Source organism: Haemaphysalis longicornis, unplaced genomic scaffold (genome assembly GCF_048455015.1).
Source record: "Haemaphysalis longicornis isolate Haplotype H1 unplaced genomic scaffold, Haemaphysalis longicornis Haplotype H1 scaffold_425, whole genome shotgun sequence".
NCBI classification, from domain to species: Eukaryota; Metazoa; Arthropoda; class Arachnida; order Ixodida; family Ixodidae; genus Haemaphysalis; species Haemaphysalis longicornis.
Genome location: NW_027526369.1, coordinates 98,148 through 117,144, shown reverse-complemented (window position 1 = coordinate 117,144; position 18,997 = coordinate 98,148). Strand labels below are relative to the sequence as shown.

General features: G+C 48.0%; 1 protein-coding gene across 2 annotated transcripts; it reads right to left on the bottom strand.

Moving 5' to 3' along the window:
- Positions 1-1,489: 1,489 nt before the first annotated feature.
- LOC144137617 (26S proteasome non-ATPase regulatory subunit 12-like) lies at positions 1,490-18,923 on the bottom strand. 2 transcript variants are annotated; one of them, XM_077669561.1, is made up of 9 exons: positions 18,537-18,698; positions 17,611-17,728; positions 15,745-15,804; positions 14,438-14,674; positions 13,026-13,415; positions 11,562-11,674; positions 9,357-9,519; positions 8,470-8,547; positions 1,490-1,816 (listed from the first exon to the last, which is right to left on the bottom strand). In XM_077669561.1, exons 2-9 carry the CDS (start codon positions 17,713-17,715, stop codon positions 1,553-1,555), a joined length of 1,410 nt encoding a protein of 469 aa, XP_077525687.1. In that variant the 5' UTR covers positions 17,716-17,728; positions 18,537-18,698; the 3' UTR covers positions 1,490-1,552. The 2 variants fall into 2 exon arrangements, with proteins under 2 accessions (XP_077525687.1, XP_077525686.1); XM_077669560.1 differs by lacking the exon at positions 18,537-18,698 and adding an exon at positions 18,810-18,923 and having other exon boundaries at positions 1,491-1,816.
- Positions 18,924-18,997: the final 74 nt, after the last annotated feature.

Here is an 18,997-nt window from a genome sequence, read left to right as displayed (position 1 = left end):
TCAGTGGGCTCAAGTCATGGCGGGACTCGGCTTCACAAATGTGACGTCAGGGCCTCTCCTAACCTTTTCTTTCCTCCATGTCACACATTCCAGTCCAGTCACAGCTCCTCGCGCACGCGCGAGGAGCTGTGACTGGACTGGAAATCGTTTTAGCAGCAGTAAGCATAATAATCAGCTAATCCTAGACAACCAGGAAAGCTAAGAATATTATGAACCTTAGCTCAAGCCACGTGTATCCCGGCCATAGCCGAGCTAAGCCACTGGTAATTTTTTTTTCAGCGTGATTCAGGGTTTGCGAATGCCTTGACCTAAGGAGTAGCCAGCATTGTTTCTGCTTCTATTTCGTATTCCGCCCCGTGGTCATCCACAACAGAAGCCGCTAGGCCCTCTATCTGCAAGCCAATCAGTCAGAAGACAGCAGCGATGCCCCAACAGAGCTACGTTCAATACATTTCAAGAGTGCGTTGCACAATCGTGAGCCACAAGATGTTGACTTGGCCGCACTGCGCCGTCGGGTCACGACGGTGCAATGGACCTGTGCCAGTGGCAAATACTGTGCCTTCTTTTGCTTCATTTGAACTGCCATTTTCGAAGAGGCTTAGCCGCACTTACCCTTTGTTAGTTTTATCTGTGTCTGTTGCATTTTGTGTTTGGCTGATACACAGGCAAGGTATCGTCATGTGTTTTATTCTCTTAATTTTTATTGATCAAACCTGACCCCACCCCTCCCTCTTCCACAAAGAGCCTTTGCCCCCATTTGCATGATTCTTCCTCCCTTGCCCCTGTGTAGAGTACATTTCATGAGGCAACGTGACCAACGCCAATTTCAGTCCCCACCACACCAAACTCATGCATCAGTTCACTACGACGTAGGAACCCAGCATTCTTAAGCCCTGCCACCATGGAGCCCACAAACTATTACATATTTTGCTTCACCTTGTAGGGTGTCCAGTGCCCAGCAGGTTAGAAGTCGAGTTGGAAGCCACATAGAGCTTGGGATTCCTGCAACCCTGCACATGTATGCATTCGCAGCGTCACTACTCCGCAGAATACAAACCTTTCATCCCACAGTTTCTGTATCAAATGTTTCCAAGTCAATACTCTGCTGAATACCAGTTCTGCTACAAATTCGGTACTCTACCTCATATTATAATACAGTGCGAGCACAATATCATTTTTATACCTCTCCAATCCCTTCGTCCCACTCCTGAGCTGTGGGAGAACCTGGTGACCAGTGGCCATCTGGACGTACAGCAACTCCTGGCATCCAGAGCAAAGTCGTTCTGCTCATGCATGGATTATCGGACAAGAGAACCCCTCCCACTTCAGAGGTTAAAACAAACGCTTCTACCTACCTACCAGTGTAGCAAGAGGCAAGAAATATGGGCTTCCCCTGAAGGGTGGGCCAACTTCCGTGAGCCGCTTGCAGCCAAATGGCAGGTTTTTCCTTTTGCTTTATTAGCCAAAAAACAGACAGGCACGGGGAAGTGACGAGAGAAGAGGGGCACCATCTCTCTATGTACAGGAGGGAGGAGCGGGAGAGGAGGCGGCATCAGGTCTCCATGGCCGTAGCGGAGGCGGCGCTGGGCGGAGGGGGGGTCTGCGCGTGCAGGTGGCGGTGGACCATCTCCTCCTTGGAGATGAGGTGGCTGGTCTTGCTGAGCAGCGCCATGAGGCTGTTGAGGCTGTGCGACCACTCGTTGAGCACCTGGTTGGGCTCCTTGTGCCGGCTGAAGCTCACCACCCCGGCCAGGCGGTCCGTCTTGGCCCACACCCGGCCTGCCACCACCAGCTCTGACAGGAGGTCCTCTGTGGCCTGCGGGCCACACCATGCCACGGTTCAGAAAATCAAGCCACTTCAATAAAACATGTTGTTCGGCAAGTTGGTACATACCTAGTGCGAGGCTTAGTGCACTAGGCACAGATTCCTTCAATGCTTTTCTGGTTACGTAACTCTGGCCGCAGTTTCATGCCGGTACAACAGCTGCCAGTAGGGTCGCCACAGTTGGGGAAAGGGTATTCTGCGCACATCGCACCGCTGAAGCTGCCGCCCGTTCGAGGCGGTTGCTGACATTGTAGAGAAAGTGTGCTATCGCTCATGTTTAGTTTGATATACAATGGGGGTTGCTGCATTCGCGTGTGAAAAAGTTTTCTTCGCTAACTTTTGCAAGATATCAATGCTTCGACGGAGCCAGTCGTTCCTATATGTAGCAATTATGCATGTACATGTTGTTGCAGCAGTTTGTTTATCTCGTGTAAGGCAGGGTAAGACTGTGCTTTATTTAAGCGAAGGTTATTTACTTAGGTTTGTGACACTGGCAAAGCCTCAAATTTCAAAACTAAGAGCTGCACAGCGAGTCTCCTGCGGCGACGCTGATGGCGCGAGTTGTATGCAATCTGACCATTACGCGGCCGGTGCGATACCAAAAAGAAAGCTATATAGATTTCTCGGGATTACAGTTTACTCAAGTTAACTTCAGTCCTGTGCGCTTATCGCATACACCTTTTTGTCACGTGAATACAGGCTGATCTTCAGGATTCCAATCCACCTTAACTTCAAGTTCACAGCTACTTCGTGTTAATTTTCATAAAACTTCAACACGATAATGTGACATAGGCACTGTGTGAGCAAAAGTGTGTCTCACGCAATATTGAGCAGCCACTCAAGGTCACCCGGGAAGCTCCAATTTCTGAATGGGTTGGGTTCCCAGAAATGTCCCACCCTCCCTCTGGGACAACTCCCACTACCGCTTCAATGTTGTGTCGCAAAGTTGTAGTTAAGTCTGATCCGGTCCCACTTAACGAGAGAGGCACGTTGCATTAGTTTGAAAATGGCTAACGAGCTGTCCGGTTCAAGTACCTCAGTTAATCAATGAAGACCACCAGCAGCTGTGTCGTCGTTGCTTGTGTGCCTTCATTTTGCCGGCTGGGCTGACACGTTCGAGGGGCGCCAGAAGCAGCCGCGGGAATGCTACTGCCTCTCTGTCTCTCTGTAGTTGTCGAGGGTAGTTACCACATTAGTGCGTGTGAGGTGCGGGTGCATCCTGGTTGGCGGGGTTACGCTTGCTGCGACGTCAATCGTGGGACCAGTGATGAGTAGAGATAGGCACGGCAAAGCGTCTGGAGAAGTTGCAAAGTCGAAGGCTTGCACTGAGTTTCCGATTCGTTACGGGTATACCGTATAATGCGGAATATAGGTCGAGATTTTTTACAGAAAAATTTGCCTAAAAGTCACCCCTCGACCTATATTGCAGTCATTTGGCAGTTGTCATCTGGCGACCGGGCAGCCCATCAAGCCCATCCAAACTCCAAAGGCACCATCGCCACCACCATCAATCGGATGCGACGCCATCTTTGTTTTGTTGCTTCTCTCGCTGTCGGCGAATGTGTGCGTGCTATTTTCTTCTTGCTCAAAATGAGTTTAGGCACTTGGTGCCAGTTCACAGCAGCATTTAAAAGAAAAGTTGGGGGTTTTCCAAGGCCAATGACGTGTCCGCCTTGCGCCAGTTCGGTATCACCAAAAGAAGTGTTGCTAGCGACGTTAGCTGAAGGGGCAGCTCTCGGTATGCAACACTCGGAAGACCTCGCTTCATGGGCGCTGCTCTGTGCACCTGTGCTGCTGTACAAAGGGGCAAATTTTGTCCACTAGCGTCATGCGATGTCTCTACGAATGGATACCCCAAGATGTTTGCTGACCGCCTGCACAGACTGGCGGTCGCTACGGTCTGCACACGAGTGTCCCATGCTTTGCGCTCGCTTCACGATGACATGGTCTTGCGAGTGTTTAAGAAGTGCTGCATAAGCAATTCCCTGGACTGCACCGAGGACGACCTGCTGTGTGGGCGACGGCGAGCCAGAAGCAGTCGTCCGACGATACTTCAGACAGTTTTAAATGAGTAATCTGAGACGAAACAAGTTATAGTCTCAATAAAACAATGGTTGGTACCCAATTATTTTTTTTTGCATTTTTCAGCTACAAGGTAAGGGGGTCGACCTATATTCCGCATTATACGGTATGTTACTGGTCTATCTAGAGTGTCGCCACGATGGAGGAGGCAAGGGACTGGCAGCTCCTTTTGTTATGCGCGTGCCGTGTTCACAAACACGGAAATTTTGCCCGCGTTTCGCATAATTTCGGTGTGCGTCGTGTGAGCAATACTTTAAAGAAACCGCCCAAGGCTTGATGGCCAGCTCTCAGAGTTGATTGATTGATTGTAGGCTTTAATGTGCCGACGCAATGCAGCCGATGAGGCGCGCCGTAATGGAGGGCTTCGGATTAATTTTGACCACATGGAAATCTTTAAGGGGGGACGCGGCTTTCAACTTCGGAAAAATGACCAAAACATCGTTTTTTTGAAACCCGCATATTCGGCTTCTATGTTTCCTATTCTACGCGTCTGCAAAGTTTTTACGCTGAAAAGCGTCGCAAAGTGGCATAAAAAAATACTTTTGTCAGGCGCGGTGACAAACTATGAGCGCAAAAGGCCGAAAAAACGGCAATTTTCGGAGCGCTCTATCTCCGCAACGGTGCCACCGGGCGCGGCCATTTTGATATGGTTAGATCGGCCGAGCGATCGTCTTTCCGGTTCCGCTCGTCTCTTTTATCTTCGTTCATTCACAAACGCACAAACGGCAGAAAAGAAACGACGCACAAACGAAGCTAGAAATAGATGCTGAAGCGCTGTTGGTCGTCCGGTCGGGGCTCAGAACAACGACCCTCCTGATTGGATGTCACGGGCGCAACGCAAGATGGCGGCCGCCTGAGCTGCGTAGCGAGCGCATTGAGTTCATTTTCGCCGCTTCGCTCGGCCGAGTTTCTGTTCAATCTGTGGTATTCAACACGCACGTTATCGCGATGGGAATGCCTGAGATCGCGAGCCAGATTACGGGAAGTTGTGTGGCTCGAAAGGAGGAGGTCATCGAACGCTTCGTGGTGCGCGTGACTCTACCGTCGCCAGACCCCGGAGGGTGACGCGGTGTGCGCGCTTGCGATAGCGGTTCGTGAAGTGAACTTTTAGTCGGGTTTGCGATGTTTACACGCTTAGTTATTGCTGTGTTTTGACTGTGGACTCGCTAGCCTTGAAAAAGAAACGGTCGACGCGTCAAACGCGCTGGCGCGCACGGCATAGCCGACGCGCATTGGAGCAGCACATGACTGGGCAACCGGTTACGATTGAACGCCAGTAGTTGTAATTAATGCCTGCGACGTTAGATTTAATCTTAAAAGCGACCTGACCAGCCATATCAGGTATAATTAAAGTTCGATATGTCGCGGTAAGCGTGCGCTGCGATGCGCGCGAGCCATATCGCCCGTATTGCGCAACGTTTCCCGTGCACTTGTAATTTTCATGCAAACAGGTTTGAGTTAGTAATATAGGAATAAAAATATGTTCTCTGCATTAAAAATGTACGTTACTGTCGCAGCATTTAACAGTGATTTTTTAGGGAAATTATTGATACCATTGCTTAGGGCATACTGGCTTTGCTGCTAGAAATATTGGATGCCTTGAATGTCAAAAGTATTAAAAAAATATGCTCTTGCATTGAAGTTGGGAGTTATGCAGAATACTCTACCAAGCTTCAAAGTAGCTCATTTTCATCCTTGTGGTATGCAAACTTTTGGCAATGAACACCTCTGCACGTATGAGTACTAAGTTGCTGTGCCAGGCAAGATGATAAAACATAAAAAAAAGCCAAAAATGTTCAAATTTAAGTAAAAAAAATGCTCAACTTGTTGCCATGGTGACAACACTGCAAAAGGAGGCTGTTCAGTGCGATACAGCCAACCAGCTAACCTACTTTGCATTGAAAGCCCATTGAAACCCATCTCCCCCTTCGTTTGGTCTGCAAAGTGGGGTATGTACTCTTCACGGAGGAGCTGAAAATGATGTTTTCTGGAAAGAAAAAGGCTGTAAAAGGCACTCCAATTTCAAGGCAAGGCATTCCAGAAGCCCCATGTTCAAAAGGACATGAAAGGCTACAACCATGACGACTTTTGATAAGTGAAACCTATGTTGCAACTTCGGAAGCCGTTTTCTCAAAACAGTTTTTTTTGCCACCTCCGTCGCTTGTACCAGGGATTTTTTTGTGACCGCTGGGTCTATTTTGATTTCGTTTCTTGCATTACATTCCTTGATAAACAGTTCAGGTCGTGACACTCTTGGTTTTCCAGATTTGTTTTTTGTGATTTTTTTATTCGAATAATCGTTCACAGTCAACATGCCTATTGCACATTAACCTCTAAAAAAATGAAAACCAAAAAACATTGTGTTGTAAAAAAAAATTCTAAAACTGTCACGACCTCGTCCATTCATTTGGGAATGCAAAGCACTTCGAACAAGTTTTCTATCGTGTTTTATAAGCCGCTCAAGCTCGGTACAAGCGGAACAGAAAGAAAATTTAATACATAAAAAAGTTTTCAAAATATTAGTTTGAAATTTTTATGGTATTATCACGGAAGCATTTCCAGTTGCTGTGCCAATTTTCATCAAAATCCACAAAGAAATAAATAAGTTGATTTTGAAAGCCACGTCCCCCCTTAACATGCGCCGAAATCTCATACACACCGGCGTTTTTGCCTTTTGCCTCCGCGGCCGGGAATCGAACCTGCATTCTTGTGCTCAGTAGCACAATGCCTTGGCCACTGAGCCACCGCGGCGGGTCAGTGATCAGAGTAGCTTTAGTTGGTCGGTTTTAATCTGTGTTCATGAGTGAGAGGCTTGATATTCATGAGTGACAATGTGGATCACATGATCATTTTTGCGCAAACATTTGGTGTTTATGGTTGTGGCCAATGAGAGGCCTACAGTGTGTTAGCGAGTCCTCGTCACTCTCTGTCAGGACATGCCCTTGGAAGGAGGGCCGACCGAGGGTCAATGGCCAGCGCTCAGAGTTGCTACCAGTCGGTTGGTTTTTATTGGTGATGTGCTTGTGCTTTGATCAATACCTTGAAGTTTGAGTGAGAGTGTGGATCAAGTGATTGTATATAAACCCTTGGATGACGTAGCCAATCAGCGGCCAAGTGTGTGTTAGTTAGTAGATCCACCCACATTCTTTTGGAACACAGACTTCAAGGCGTTGTTAATGTAATAAAACTAAAGTGTTCTTTCTTTTCTTTTTTGGTAGATCTAAAGCTAGAAATGAGGGTCAGTCGACCAAACGAGGGCAGATGCCGGGAGACCCTCGTGACCTAAATGTTGCCACGGACGATGTTTTGGGTTTGTTTGTTTGTGTTTTGATTTTGCAGACCGGCTCGCCGGGCTATGTTATCTGTGTTATTTATCTGTGGGCCAAGTGAAGCGTGCATTCCATTCTTTATGCTGCACGTGTTATCTCCTTTCATAGGGAGAGTGCTTCGAACTAGCGTCACCAGCCTAGAATAATCTTCGTTGATGTACAGTGTCCTGGATACAATTCGGCTATTCGAGAAACCCTCGCGCCGAATGATAAATGCCTGCAGAATAGACACCGCGGCATTCAATTCTCCGACACTCACCTGCACATGTCACTTTGTTGACTGCTGTTTCGCCGCCTGTGTATCCTTTGAGTTTGTCAGGGGAGTACAAGTTCGCTCCAATAAACGGGTTTTCCTTCAAGACAACTGCGTCGTCTTTGGCTTCGTGACATCTGGTACAGGTGCTGGGCACATGCACCCTAAGTCCTCTTCAAGCCAACAAACAAACCCAAAACACCGTTCGTGACAATACGTTGCATTTAGGCATTTGTTTTCATGTAAATTCTGTACATTCGTTAATTGGTATGTCTTCAATTGTAACTGAATGTCGTTAGTGGATTAAAAAGAGTTAACCTCAGGACCTCAAAACTATTTCGCACTTCATCCCTGTCTCAGAGTCCTTCAGTGCCCTTTAATGTCTTTTGAAAAGCACCAAGGGTCCCTACAATTTGACCAAAGATGCCACATTCACTAATCACTTGAAACTGTAAAAGCAACCTGCTGACGCCGACGGATTCCGTGGGAACCTAACTTCATTGACGCAGCCCAAAGGCCTCTGCCCCCTTCGTGCTCCCAGCGCCGCCCCACGGCGGCTTCAGCGACATAGCAACCTCTTCCTATAGCGTACCGATGGAGTTTCGTGCCCAGAAGATGAGGATGGTGACAGACGACACAGGCACCACTATCAACTGTACACCTGTCTTACGACTGTGCAGCACGCCAACTATCGACTGACAATTGAACGCTCGCACGTGCACCCATGTATTTACAATGGAGAACTCGATGAACAATTGGTTCAATGGCCTCCGGAAGGCCTTTGAAATGGCCATGTGGCCCAAACATTATACATTATAAAGCACCTTTCTCGTATGTCACAGTCCCCGTCATCGCTATCGGTCCCACTACGAAAGCTTTCGTTTAAAAAAGAACATAAATCGAAAAGTGGCCAACTTTGTAAATCTGCAGCCACAGCGCAGCAGTCATTTCAATGACCCCGCAAGCCGGGAAAAACTCACCTTTTCAGACAGATCGAGCAGTTCGGACATGCGCTGCAGCGTGATGCGTGTGTAGTACTGCGACATGACTCGGATATTCTGCAAGATAAAAAGACCATTTCCACACCCTGTGAGGGCAATCCCAAGCAGTGGTGCTCAGCGGACAAAAAGCCGGACACGTAACCGTCGCGATTAGTGACTGGGAAAGGCGACAGAGTTACGACAAATTTTACAAACAGCAATTGAGTCATTGATAATTCCTTGTGGGGTTTAGGGGGCACACTGCTCTTAAAAACAATTTCTTTTAATTTCTAAGTAAACTCTGTGAAACTTGCCAGTCTTGCTGCTTTTTCCCCCACTTATTTCAAATATTTCACTATTTTTCGAGTTAGTCAATTAGCTCCCAAGATAATTAGGGATAATTAGTCATTTTTGGAGGAACAACATACAAAGCAGTGTTAGTCATAGAACTGTAATCTTTACATTTTCTAATACTATGAACACTGGTGAGTGCAATACGAGAATCGTTTTCTTGATGCACCGCTTGGAACTAATTTTACAGCTCATTAAACGGTGGTGTTCGAAGTGGGCATTCAAAATGGATCCTTGCCACTGGCGCCACCAATGGCTGAGGAGTTGCCACCACTTCATATGTTTTTTTCTAGCTTATTTGTTCGAAGTTATCAATAAAATTGGTGCCATTGTTATCGGGACAAAGAAGCCTTAATTAACCAAACTTGTATTTTGTCTTCATGACCCCTCTCAGAGCAGCAGGCGGGGAGCGGAGGGAGGGAGGGAGAGAGAGAGAGAGAGAGAGAGAGAGAGAGAGAGAGAGAGAGAGAGAGAGAGAGAGAGAGAGAGAGAGAGAGAGAGAGAGAGAGAGAGAGAGAGAGAGAGAGCCCACTCACGTGCTCCACGACCCGGCTCTTGAAGTCGTTCCAGTGGCGGTCGCCCATCTCGTCACCCACGGCAAAGATGGTCCCCGGCGACTTCCGCAGTGTCTGCTCGTACGCCTTGCACATGCTCCGCCAGTCAATGAGCTCGGGTGTGATGAACAGCTTGAGCAGCTCCCTGCGAGGGGAGCCCACGACCCTCAATGACCCAGTTGCAGCTCGCGTCAAGGTGCATGTGGCAGGTAAAGTCTTAAGTTTCTGGACCAGGTAAGACAAAGTGACAGCCTACCTGTTGAATGCAACCGGATCATTCTGCACAGAAAGCTTACATACCCACTTTTTTTTGTTACTTGTGTAACATATTTTGGTTGCATTAGAGCTAAGGTGCTGTCTTTGGTCCCTCGGCCTACAAGATTTTAACGTGGCCTAGGAACTTTTGGCAATGACTGCACATTTTATGAACTGCTAAACCCGCTTTTGACAGCTCAGCAGAAGATCTCCTGACCCCTGCCATTCTTACACACGCATACAGTTGACTCTCTCCCCTTGAGACGAATTTCTGATAATACGAACATATTTTCACGGTCCCTTCCTGTTTGCTTTTATGGGAGTCTCGTTTCAGGTTCTTGGCCTAGAAGAGTTTAATGCTGCCTCAGAACTTCTAGCAATGACTGCACGTTTTATACAGTGGTATCTCGGTGATACAAATTCAGTTGGTACGAATTTCGCTGCAATACGAATTTTTAAAATTCCCCAACCAAAATGCATTGTATATAATGTAAACAAATTCAGATGATCCATACACATTTATCGCTCCGGTGCGGGTGATACACACACACAAGCTGCGAGCAGCCGACCGCGGTGTGGGCAGGGACGCGAGAGTTTTGGTGTGGCTGTGTAGCTTTGGTTGCATGCGGGTACAAAAGCATTATGGCAATATTTGTGTGCGGCATTTGTGTGTGGCAGCAATGGGCGCGTGCTCTTTTGACACTCCCGTTGACGATTCAGCCCTACACCCCTGCAGCAGCTCCTGCCGCAGTTGCTGAGTGCGGCACAGGCGTTTGTACCACCCGCACCGGAGTGATAAATGTGTACGGATAACCTGAATTTATTTACATATACAATGTATTTTGGCTGGGGAATTTTAAAAATTCCTAGCGCAGTGAAATTTGTACCAAACGACTTTTAATCACGGAGATTCCACTGTATAAAGCGCACAGTCATTTCCAGAAGTTCCTTGGCCACATTAAACTCTCTTGGGCCAAGGAACCCGAAACAAGGCTCACAACTTGCGCCAATGGAGAGACGTGCGCCTCGTGGCGGTCAATTTCGAAACACTCACAGCACCTGGGTAAAACACTCACAGCACCTGGGTAAACCACCTCCGCAGTGGATATTTGGCACAGGTGACATTTTATAGCGCAGTTTTCGCCCACATTATCGTCTCCTTCCTCGCATGAGCAATATAGCTTACGCTTTGAGCTGCGTTTTTAACGAAAGGTTAGAAGCGGTCGCTGGAGCTACCTGCACCCGTTCACGGCAGGAGCCAACGCCATGTTGCCACTGCCTGTCACGTGCTTGGTGCATTTCCACGTGCAGAAAACTTAATTTTTTGTCGTTTTCAGGTGATACGAATTTTCGGGTGATACAAATATTTTTGCCGCCTTTTGAGATTTGTATCACCGAGATTCCACTATTGCACTGTATTTCGGTTGCACTCTCTAGAGAGCTAAGGTTCTGTTTAGGGTTTCTCAGTGGCACTTTCGAAAACGAATGTGTTTTATAAACTGCAAACCCCCCACTTCTGAAAGCTAATAAACAGTAAGTAGATCCCCCCCCCCCCGACCTCGCCTAAGACTTGTACAGCTGCTCTTTCGTAACATACACAATGCAAAAAAAACCTCAGCTTGAGATTAATGTCTGATAATATGAACAAATTTTCATGGTCCCTTTGAGTTTATCTTAACGTGAGCCTACTGTATTTCAGTTGCACTTAAAGCTACAGCACTGTTTCAGGTTCCTTGGCCTACAAGATTTCACCATGGCCTCGGAACTTCCGGCAACGACTGCTCATAAACTGTAAACCCGCTTTTGACAGCTATGCAGCAGAACTTGTGCCCTCGATGAGGCACTTGGGTTCTCCCGGATGCGTCATGCATCGTGGTAGGACAACTCGCTGTCTGCATTTGACCAGTGGCAACAAAAGTCGAAGGAGCTCACTTGTACTCGGGCAGCTCGTCGAGGTTCTTGTCCGACTTGGCGCGGTGGATGAGGTCGTGCTGCTCGTTGTCGTGGGGAGCCAGCATCAGGTAGAGCAACATGTTGCGCAGCGCCTGGCATCGTCGAGAACGACCAAAAAACAGGAAAAAAATTAGCTGCACGTCCGCTTGATTCACAACAGTGCACTTTTATAAAACAAATAGAAGTGTGTCATGCAGGAAGCAAACTAATGAAAACTTGAATGTGAACATCTGCGACAAAACTCTGTCTGGTTGGGTTAAACTTGAGGAAGAGGCAAATGCACCAACCAAAGAGCCGAGGAGGCTCCAAAACGTTGGCACCGCTTGCAAAAAACACCCTTGGTTGGTGCATTTGCCTCTTCCGCCAACTAACGGAAAGCACGGTTCCTTTATGCGAGAATATTGTATGGAGTACAAGAGTTCCCCAGCGAACTCGTGTTGAAGCCAGTGCCACCTGTAATTTCTTTGACCACTGGGTTTTAATTTAAACATTGGATTTATTTAAGATGTTTTATAAAGCTTTATGTTACAAAACTGAGTTAATAAGAGTACCTATAGCAATAAATAAAAATAGGTTGTAACAGTCAAAACCTGTGGAAGTGACCACTGTGCTGCTCACCATACTAGTTCACCAGAAATTTTCATCGCAAATGGACCCCCTACCAGCACCGGATGACACACCTCTCTTCTATTATGCTCCAACTTTGCGACAATAGTTTTCAACCACCCCTGCCTTGTAACAACATTTCGTACCACCCCTTACACTACAGGTGAAGACGCCTCTAATATTTTGGCAAACAAGTGCCTGTCCCTTTCAATTTTCATTAAAAGAAAAATGGCGTGGCGTAAGACTGGCTTCTCCCGGAATGGATTGGTCTGACTTAAAATTGTGAAACCATGCCACTGTAACTACCCCACAGCACAAAAGGTGAGTGAGAGTGCAGTTAGTCATTTAAAAAAAAGTCTTGCTCAAGACTGCCTTGGCTTTGGCTTGGCTGAAGATTGCACAGCCCTGCAATTGCAACTGCAATTAAAAGGCAAACAGGAACGCAAATTAGACGCTTGGCCTAAGATTGGCTTGGGTTGGATTTTCCGTGGCTGAAAACAAATTTGCGAAAAAACACACACACACACACACACACACACACACACACACACACACTTGGCCTACAACTCGGGTTGGATATTCCTTGGCTTGGAATGGATTTACAAAAATGCTTGGCCTAAGATTAGTTTGGGTTGGATTTTCTTTGGCTTGAAACGGATTTACAAAAAAAAAAAAAAAAGGATACTCTTGGCCTAAGATTGGTTTAGGTTGGATTTTCCTTGGCTTGGGAACGGATTTACAAAAACAAAAAAGAAAACGCTTGGTGTGAGATTGGCTAGGGTTAGATTTTCCTTGGCTTGGAACGGATTGGCATCGCTTAGTATTGTACTGCCCCACCTCCTGCCGCTGCTTGGGGTCCTCCTGGACGGAGTCGGTGCGGTAGAGGGCCGAGTAGTGGCGGCAGATGGCCAGGTACGAGCCCTCGTGCTGGTCCAGCTCAATCATGAGGCGGTAGTAGCGCAGCTTGAGGTCCTGCTGGGCGGGGTCGTCGAAGAACTTGGGCGCGATCTTCTTGCTGATGATCTGCGTGCGCACGTGGTCGTTGCGGGCCAGGCAGAGCCGCATCTGCTCCAGGATCAGCTCCACCTTCTCGCGCTTCTCCATCGAGCCGAAGGTCTCCACCTGCAGCTCCTGCATGAGGGAGGCCGCCTCCGCCACGTCCCCCTCCGCCTCCTTCATCTGGGCCAGCTTGTGTGTCAGCCGCGCACGCTCCACCTCCACGTAGATCTGCAGTAATTGACGGGCAGGGAGGGAACGGATATGTCAGTGTCGCAACGGAGGTGTTCATACCTCTTGGTTCATACTTCACACAAAAAACCGCTGAAGAACATAGGGTACATGCTCTGTGTCCCAAATGAAAGGGCGTCACTTAAAGGGACCCTGCAACACTTCTGATAAATCATTTGACTCTTTCCTTCACCAAAGTTATAGTTACCAAGAGCATGGAGCGGCACTGAGTGATTTGCTCGTCGCAGCAGATACGTCTTTTGTTTGTGCTTTGCTTTGTGGCTTTTTTCTAAACTGGCTATCGAATGCATTTATTGCTGCGACAGAAAGGAAGCGGCTAAGAGCTGCTGCACTGCTCTAATGACGTACCCCGCGGTTGAACCTCGCCACAATGAAATGTTCCCAATTCCCCGTCAGCTAGCCCTAGAAGCCTATGCAACAAAGTCCTCGCCCTAACCAACCCCCCGTACGCTGCGCAGCGTGCGGATGGTACCGCGGCGACGTCAGCGCACGTGTGGCGTGCACGGCGTGTTTTCGCAAGCAGAAAACAACAGCCCGGCCGTTCCTGGAGAAAGAGGGACAAAGAGGGAAGCTTTTACGTCGCCATCACTTGCTCGCTCGGCAGTAGGGCGCCTCGCCGCCTCGTTCGTATCATGCGCCGGGCCACGCAGATCCGTTCGTAACAGCCGAAATTTTTACCATTGCAAACAATACCATTTCGCCAGGAGTTCTCAAAAGTTCGTATCATCCCGAAATTCGTATCACCCAGAATCGTATCGAGATTCCACTGCATATACGTATGTATGAAACTCTCCGCATTATCCTAGTGGTCCACTGGTTCTAGCATGGTTTCACCAGCAAAGACCATTCCTGTCAGCTATCTAAACAGAGTGTAGCTTATAGTGGGACTCGCACAAGCCAGTGCCTCGTCTTTCAACACTGTCTGCCATCGCCCCCCAGCCACGCATGCCCGCGTAAGAACCCCGGTGTCTCTGCCTCTCATCATCGCCTCCGCCCCCCACCTTTCCGGCAGTGACGGTGCGCAGGGTGTCGATGAAGCGCAGCTGCAGCTCCTTGCCGGGCATCTGGTCGATGTAGGTGAGGCACTCCTGCACCATCTTGGCCACAGCCTGCTTCATCTGGCTGCGACGCTTGCTCAGGCCCAGCACCTGCTCCGACAGCGCGCTCCAGTCCTTGGCCTCGAAGCACAGCCGCACAATGGCCACCAGCACGCGCGACGTCGAGTGCGTGTCGCCACCCTGCGATGCGAGAAGAGAGTGTGCACGTGGGCACCGTTCCAGTCAACATTTGTTTTGCTTGAAACTCACACAGAGACAGACTTGGAAGAAGGAAACATACACTTTAACCTTTTTAACCTTTGTCAAAGGCTGTCTGCTTGAGATCCCTTTTAAGTAATGATGACCAGTGCACACGCACATGCACACACACACACACACACATGCACACACACACACACAAAAAGCACAGGACGAGAGGGGATGACACGAGTGCTAGTGACATTCCTGTGCCGGGCTGTTGGCGTCCCGTGTTATCGTCGCAACTGTCGTCTCATGTAGTCACGGTACTAAAACACTGGGAAACTTGTTAATGCCTTGCACTAGAACATAACATGCACTAAAAAAAAAACACCGGGACACTCGTTTATGCCTCGCACTAGGGAGCTTTGTGCTTCAAAGGCAAGAGACTTTTGCATGAGACTGCTTCAAAGGCAAGAGAGCACCAAAGATCCTGAAGAACTTGTCCCTCTTACGATCAACTGCAATCAACACCAGTAGATGTGCTGTTCCCCCCTCTTCCTAGTGTAACATTTTCCATGCATAATTTGGAAAAAGGAGCTTAAAAGCCCACTGCCCACACAAGAAAAGCGATTAAAACTTCCACCAACCCAGAATCTGCTAACAAGCCTGTCATAGGCAGAGAGTATGTTTACGCATCAGCGGGAAATGCATGCACAGAAAAAAAAAAAAAAAAAAAAGTTGAAGAGCTTTTATGGAACAAAATTATTGAGGCCCTGTAAACTAGTAGGCCACTTGACGAACCCAACTTTTTCAGTATTGATCACAGCGCACAAGCGCAACATCATGTCCCTTCCGACAGGCAAAACCGAAAGTTACAAGGGCAGGTCAAGTATTACGATTAGGTCAGAGTGCTTTTCCTTGGCCTCAATTTCGACCATCCCCCCACCTTTCTCTCGAATACAAAACATACTTCAGCACGCCCTCCTTGCTTTTCGAAAGGGTACCCAATACTGCCCACCACCATCCCGCCCAATTTCAGCACAAAGAGAACAGAAGAAAGCGACACCAACCGTCCTTGCTTGCTTTTCCAAAGCCAGCAATACGTCGAGTGCCTCCTTCAGTTTTCCCTCCTGGAAAGGACAAAAAGTACCAATGAGCAAGATTCCGTTCCCCTGTGGGGTACAAGCCCGCAACTTCACGTACACACCCAGCGCTAAAGCCCCACCATACTGCTCCCGTCCACCACCCAGGTTAAGTAGCGCCAACCAGCCCTCACCCTCTCCTTTTCTTTGAGCTATGGAAACCGATGTCAGCATTTCCACCGCCAACTCCGCAACAGCGCTATCGTTGCCTGTTTGTACCATATTTTCACACGTATAACTTGCCCCTGCAGATAATCCGCAGCCCCACTTCCAGCTCGCCGGAAAAGAAAAAAAAAATCCTCGCTTATTGCCCGCACATTTGAATACAGGAAAGGCTGCACCAAAGCTACCGCTCAAGCAACACGTCCCATACTATGTAGACAGAAAAAGGGTATATTTAGCAAGTAGAATACACTCACTGCAAGGCGGAAGTTGCAATTCACTAATAAAATTTAGTTGCTAGAGTGCCCTCGTCTTTGTTTTTTTGTTCCTTGTCGTCGTATGTTTTGCGCAATCACTGCCACGGAGGGTTTAGTCAGTGTTACTGCGTAGGAGCTTCACGGCACAACACGAATTGCCTTGAAGCTGCACTAAAGCCCTGCGTATTATCCGCACCCCCCCTTTGCAACTGAAATTTTCGCATTTTTGGTGTGGGTTATACACGCGAAAATGCGGTGTGTCCAACCTCCTCCCATGGTGCTTTCATCTGCTGCATTTCCTTGCTCGTTTCCTTGAAGCTACTGAAGCAGAAGTGCCACCATGATACTTTTGACAGCAAAAACTCAACCTCCATCACTTGTTACTCAATTGCCTCATTGTGGTGCAGTGCACCGATATGCACACTGTTACTTAGCAGTGCAGAAAGGCACCGTCGACAGCCAAAGAAAGTTCAGAAAGTGCGCATAAGCGCGCATGTATTTACCACCCGTGACAGTTCTCGCCAAAAACTAAAGACAGAAGGGAACAGGTTTTCCGAAGCGGCAGGATACCTCAATTTGGCAAATTGGCGCAGAAGATGGTGCACTGGAATCCGGCAGAAGCAAAACTAGGCAGCGGCTCTCTTCAAAGGAAGGTGCTATTTAAAAAAGCGGCCGTGAACTTGATGGAAGGGCTTTACCAGCACCATCTACTAGTTAGTTTTGAACACTCTCTTTATTGTTTTGAACACAACTGCTAAAACAACCCCACTGCTCAGCCTCGGTAACCTAGGGGTAAATTGCAGGTTTTGGCATGAACCTGAGTTCGAGCCCCAGTAGTAGTGCAAAATTTTTGCGGGACCCACCGTTTTTATTATTATTTCTTTTCAACTGTAAAATGTTCACGTGGCTCAATTCTGCACATCCTTTTTGCAAGTAAGTTTTGCTTAGTATATACTTTAGCTCGGTTTAAAGGTGGGGCACACCCGCGATTGATTTGATTGATTATGGGGTTTAACGCACCGGAACTACACAGGTTATGAGGCGCACCATAGTGGAGGACTCCAGATAAACTTTGACCACCTGGGGATCTTTAATGTGCGCCGAAATACATCGAACACACAGGCGTTTTCTATGTTCGCCTCCATTAGAAATGTGGCTGGGGCAGCTGGGTATCGAACCCGCATCCTTGAGCTCAGCAGCACAATGCCATAGCCACTGTGGCAAGTTGTGGGGCGCGCCACAACACATGTAATGAACGTTATGCACTGCACCGAAAGTTCCACGCTTGTGCATATCTTGGAACACAATATCACAAGCAATGATGAACAACCAATATACACAAGTACAGGCACGTGGAAGGCGAGATACGCATTACCTTGGCGAGCTTCTCACAAAGGGGAATTTTCTCATCGCAATCGGAGGTGCAGTCCACCTCCATCTTGACGATGCGGCCGCCATCTGTTGCTGCGTCTTGGGACATCACTGCTCGATTCCTGAAAGTCGCAAAGAGACGACGAATCAGCCACAAAACCGACAAACACGGCCCAATTTTGCCGTTTGCACCAAAGTTGCATCGGGCCGTGAAGTGCCCTAGTGTACGAATGAACTTAAACTACATCACGACATCGATGTGCGTCGAAGACAGGCTTGCTTTTCAGAGGGGTATGGGAATGCAGTCAAGCAATGAAGTTAGACCACCTGGCGACTTCAATGTGCGTCAAAATCAGGCATGCTTCTCATGGGGTACGGGCAGTACAAAATTTGGGTTGTACGCGCGGGCATAGAGCCTGTTTTGTCACCGCAAGGTAAGCCACTGTTGCGGCGGCACAGACATAAATGGTTCTTCGACGCACCCATCAGCAGAAACCAATGCGGTACGTTGCGCTGTCCATGCCTATCCGTTCATGACAATTTTTTTCCACCGACAACTCGCTCTACGAAGCGACGACGAACACGGCACTTTTGTCGCATACGATAGCACGCTGTTTTTGATCCGGAACGGATGAAAGCGTTGTGCCAGTCATGGTAGTCTTCACAGAGCGCGCTAATGCTCCATACCCGATATTGACACGAACTATTAGGAGGAAAAAGTCGTACTACTCCTCCACTCAATCCCCTGCTTTCATCCTCAAAATTTAAACGCGTGTCTCGGTGTACAATCAGAGCAGTTGCCGATCGGTATGCGAGGTCGCCTTGAAACACAACACAGCACCTCGTATGCAGTGCAACGTTTGACCGCGTTGCCCAGATAACGTGGTTACCGACGTAACCGGCAAAGAACCTCTGATCCCGCACTCTTACCGACGTAATCCTGTACCAGGGTGTACAAGAAATTGTGCTGTTTATTAATGAGTCGGTCGTTTTTTGCAGCCGATGAGGCAGCTAGTCAATCAGGGCTACGCTTTCGGCAAGTCACGCCGGCAGCAATCCGCTACGCCGAAGGCTTTCCGATTTGGCAGCATTGTATAGCACACTCGCATGGCGTATTTGTCGTAGAATTGACGAAGTGAAATGTTCGGATGAGTTCATTGCCGCTCAAAACATCGAGAAACATCAAAACGGCGGAGAACTCACCGAAGCCGACCGATCAAAGCGAGGTCCAAATTTCAAAACTCGATGAAGCTAGGACAAGAACACATAAACTAACCAATAATTGTCCCTTTTAAACTCAAAATAATAAACTTCACCACAGAAAAATTTATTTTAGAAGTTTATTATTCAAAATTTAGTATTTTTTTTGCAATACTTTGGAAAAGTTTTGC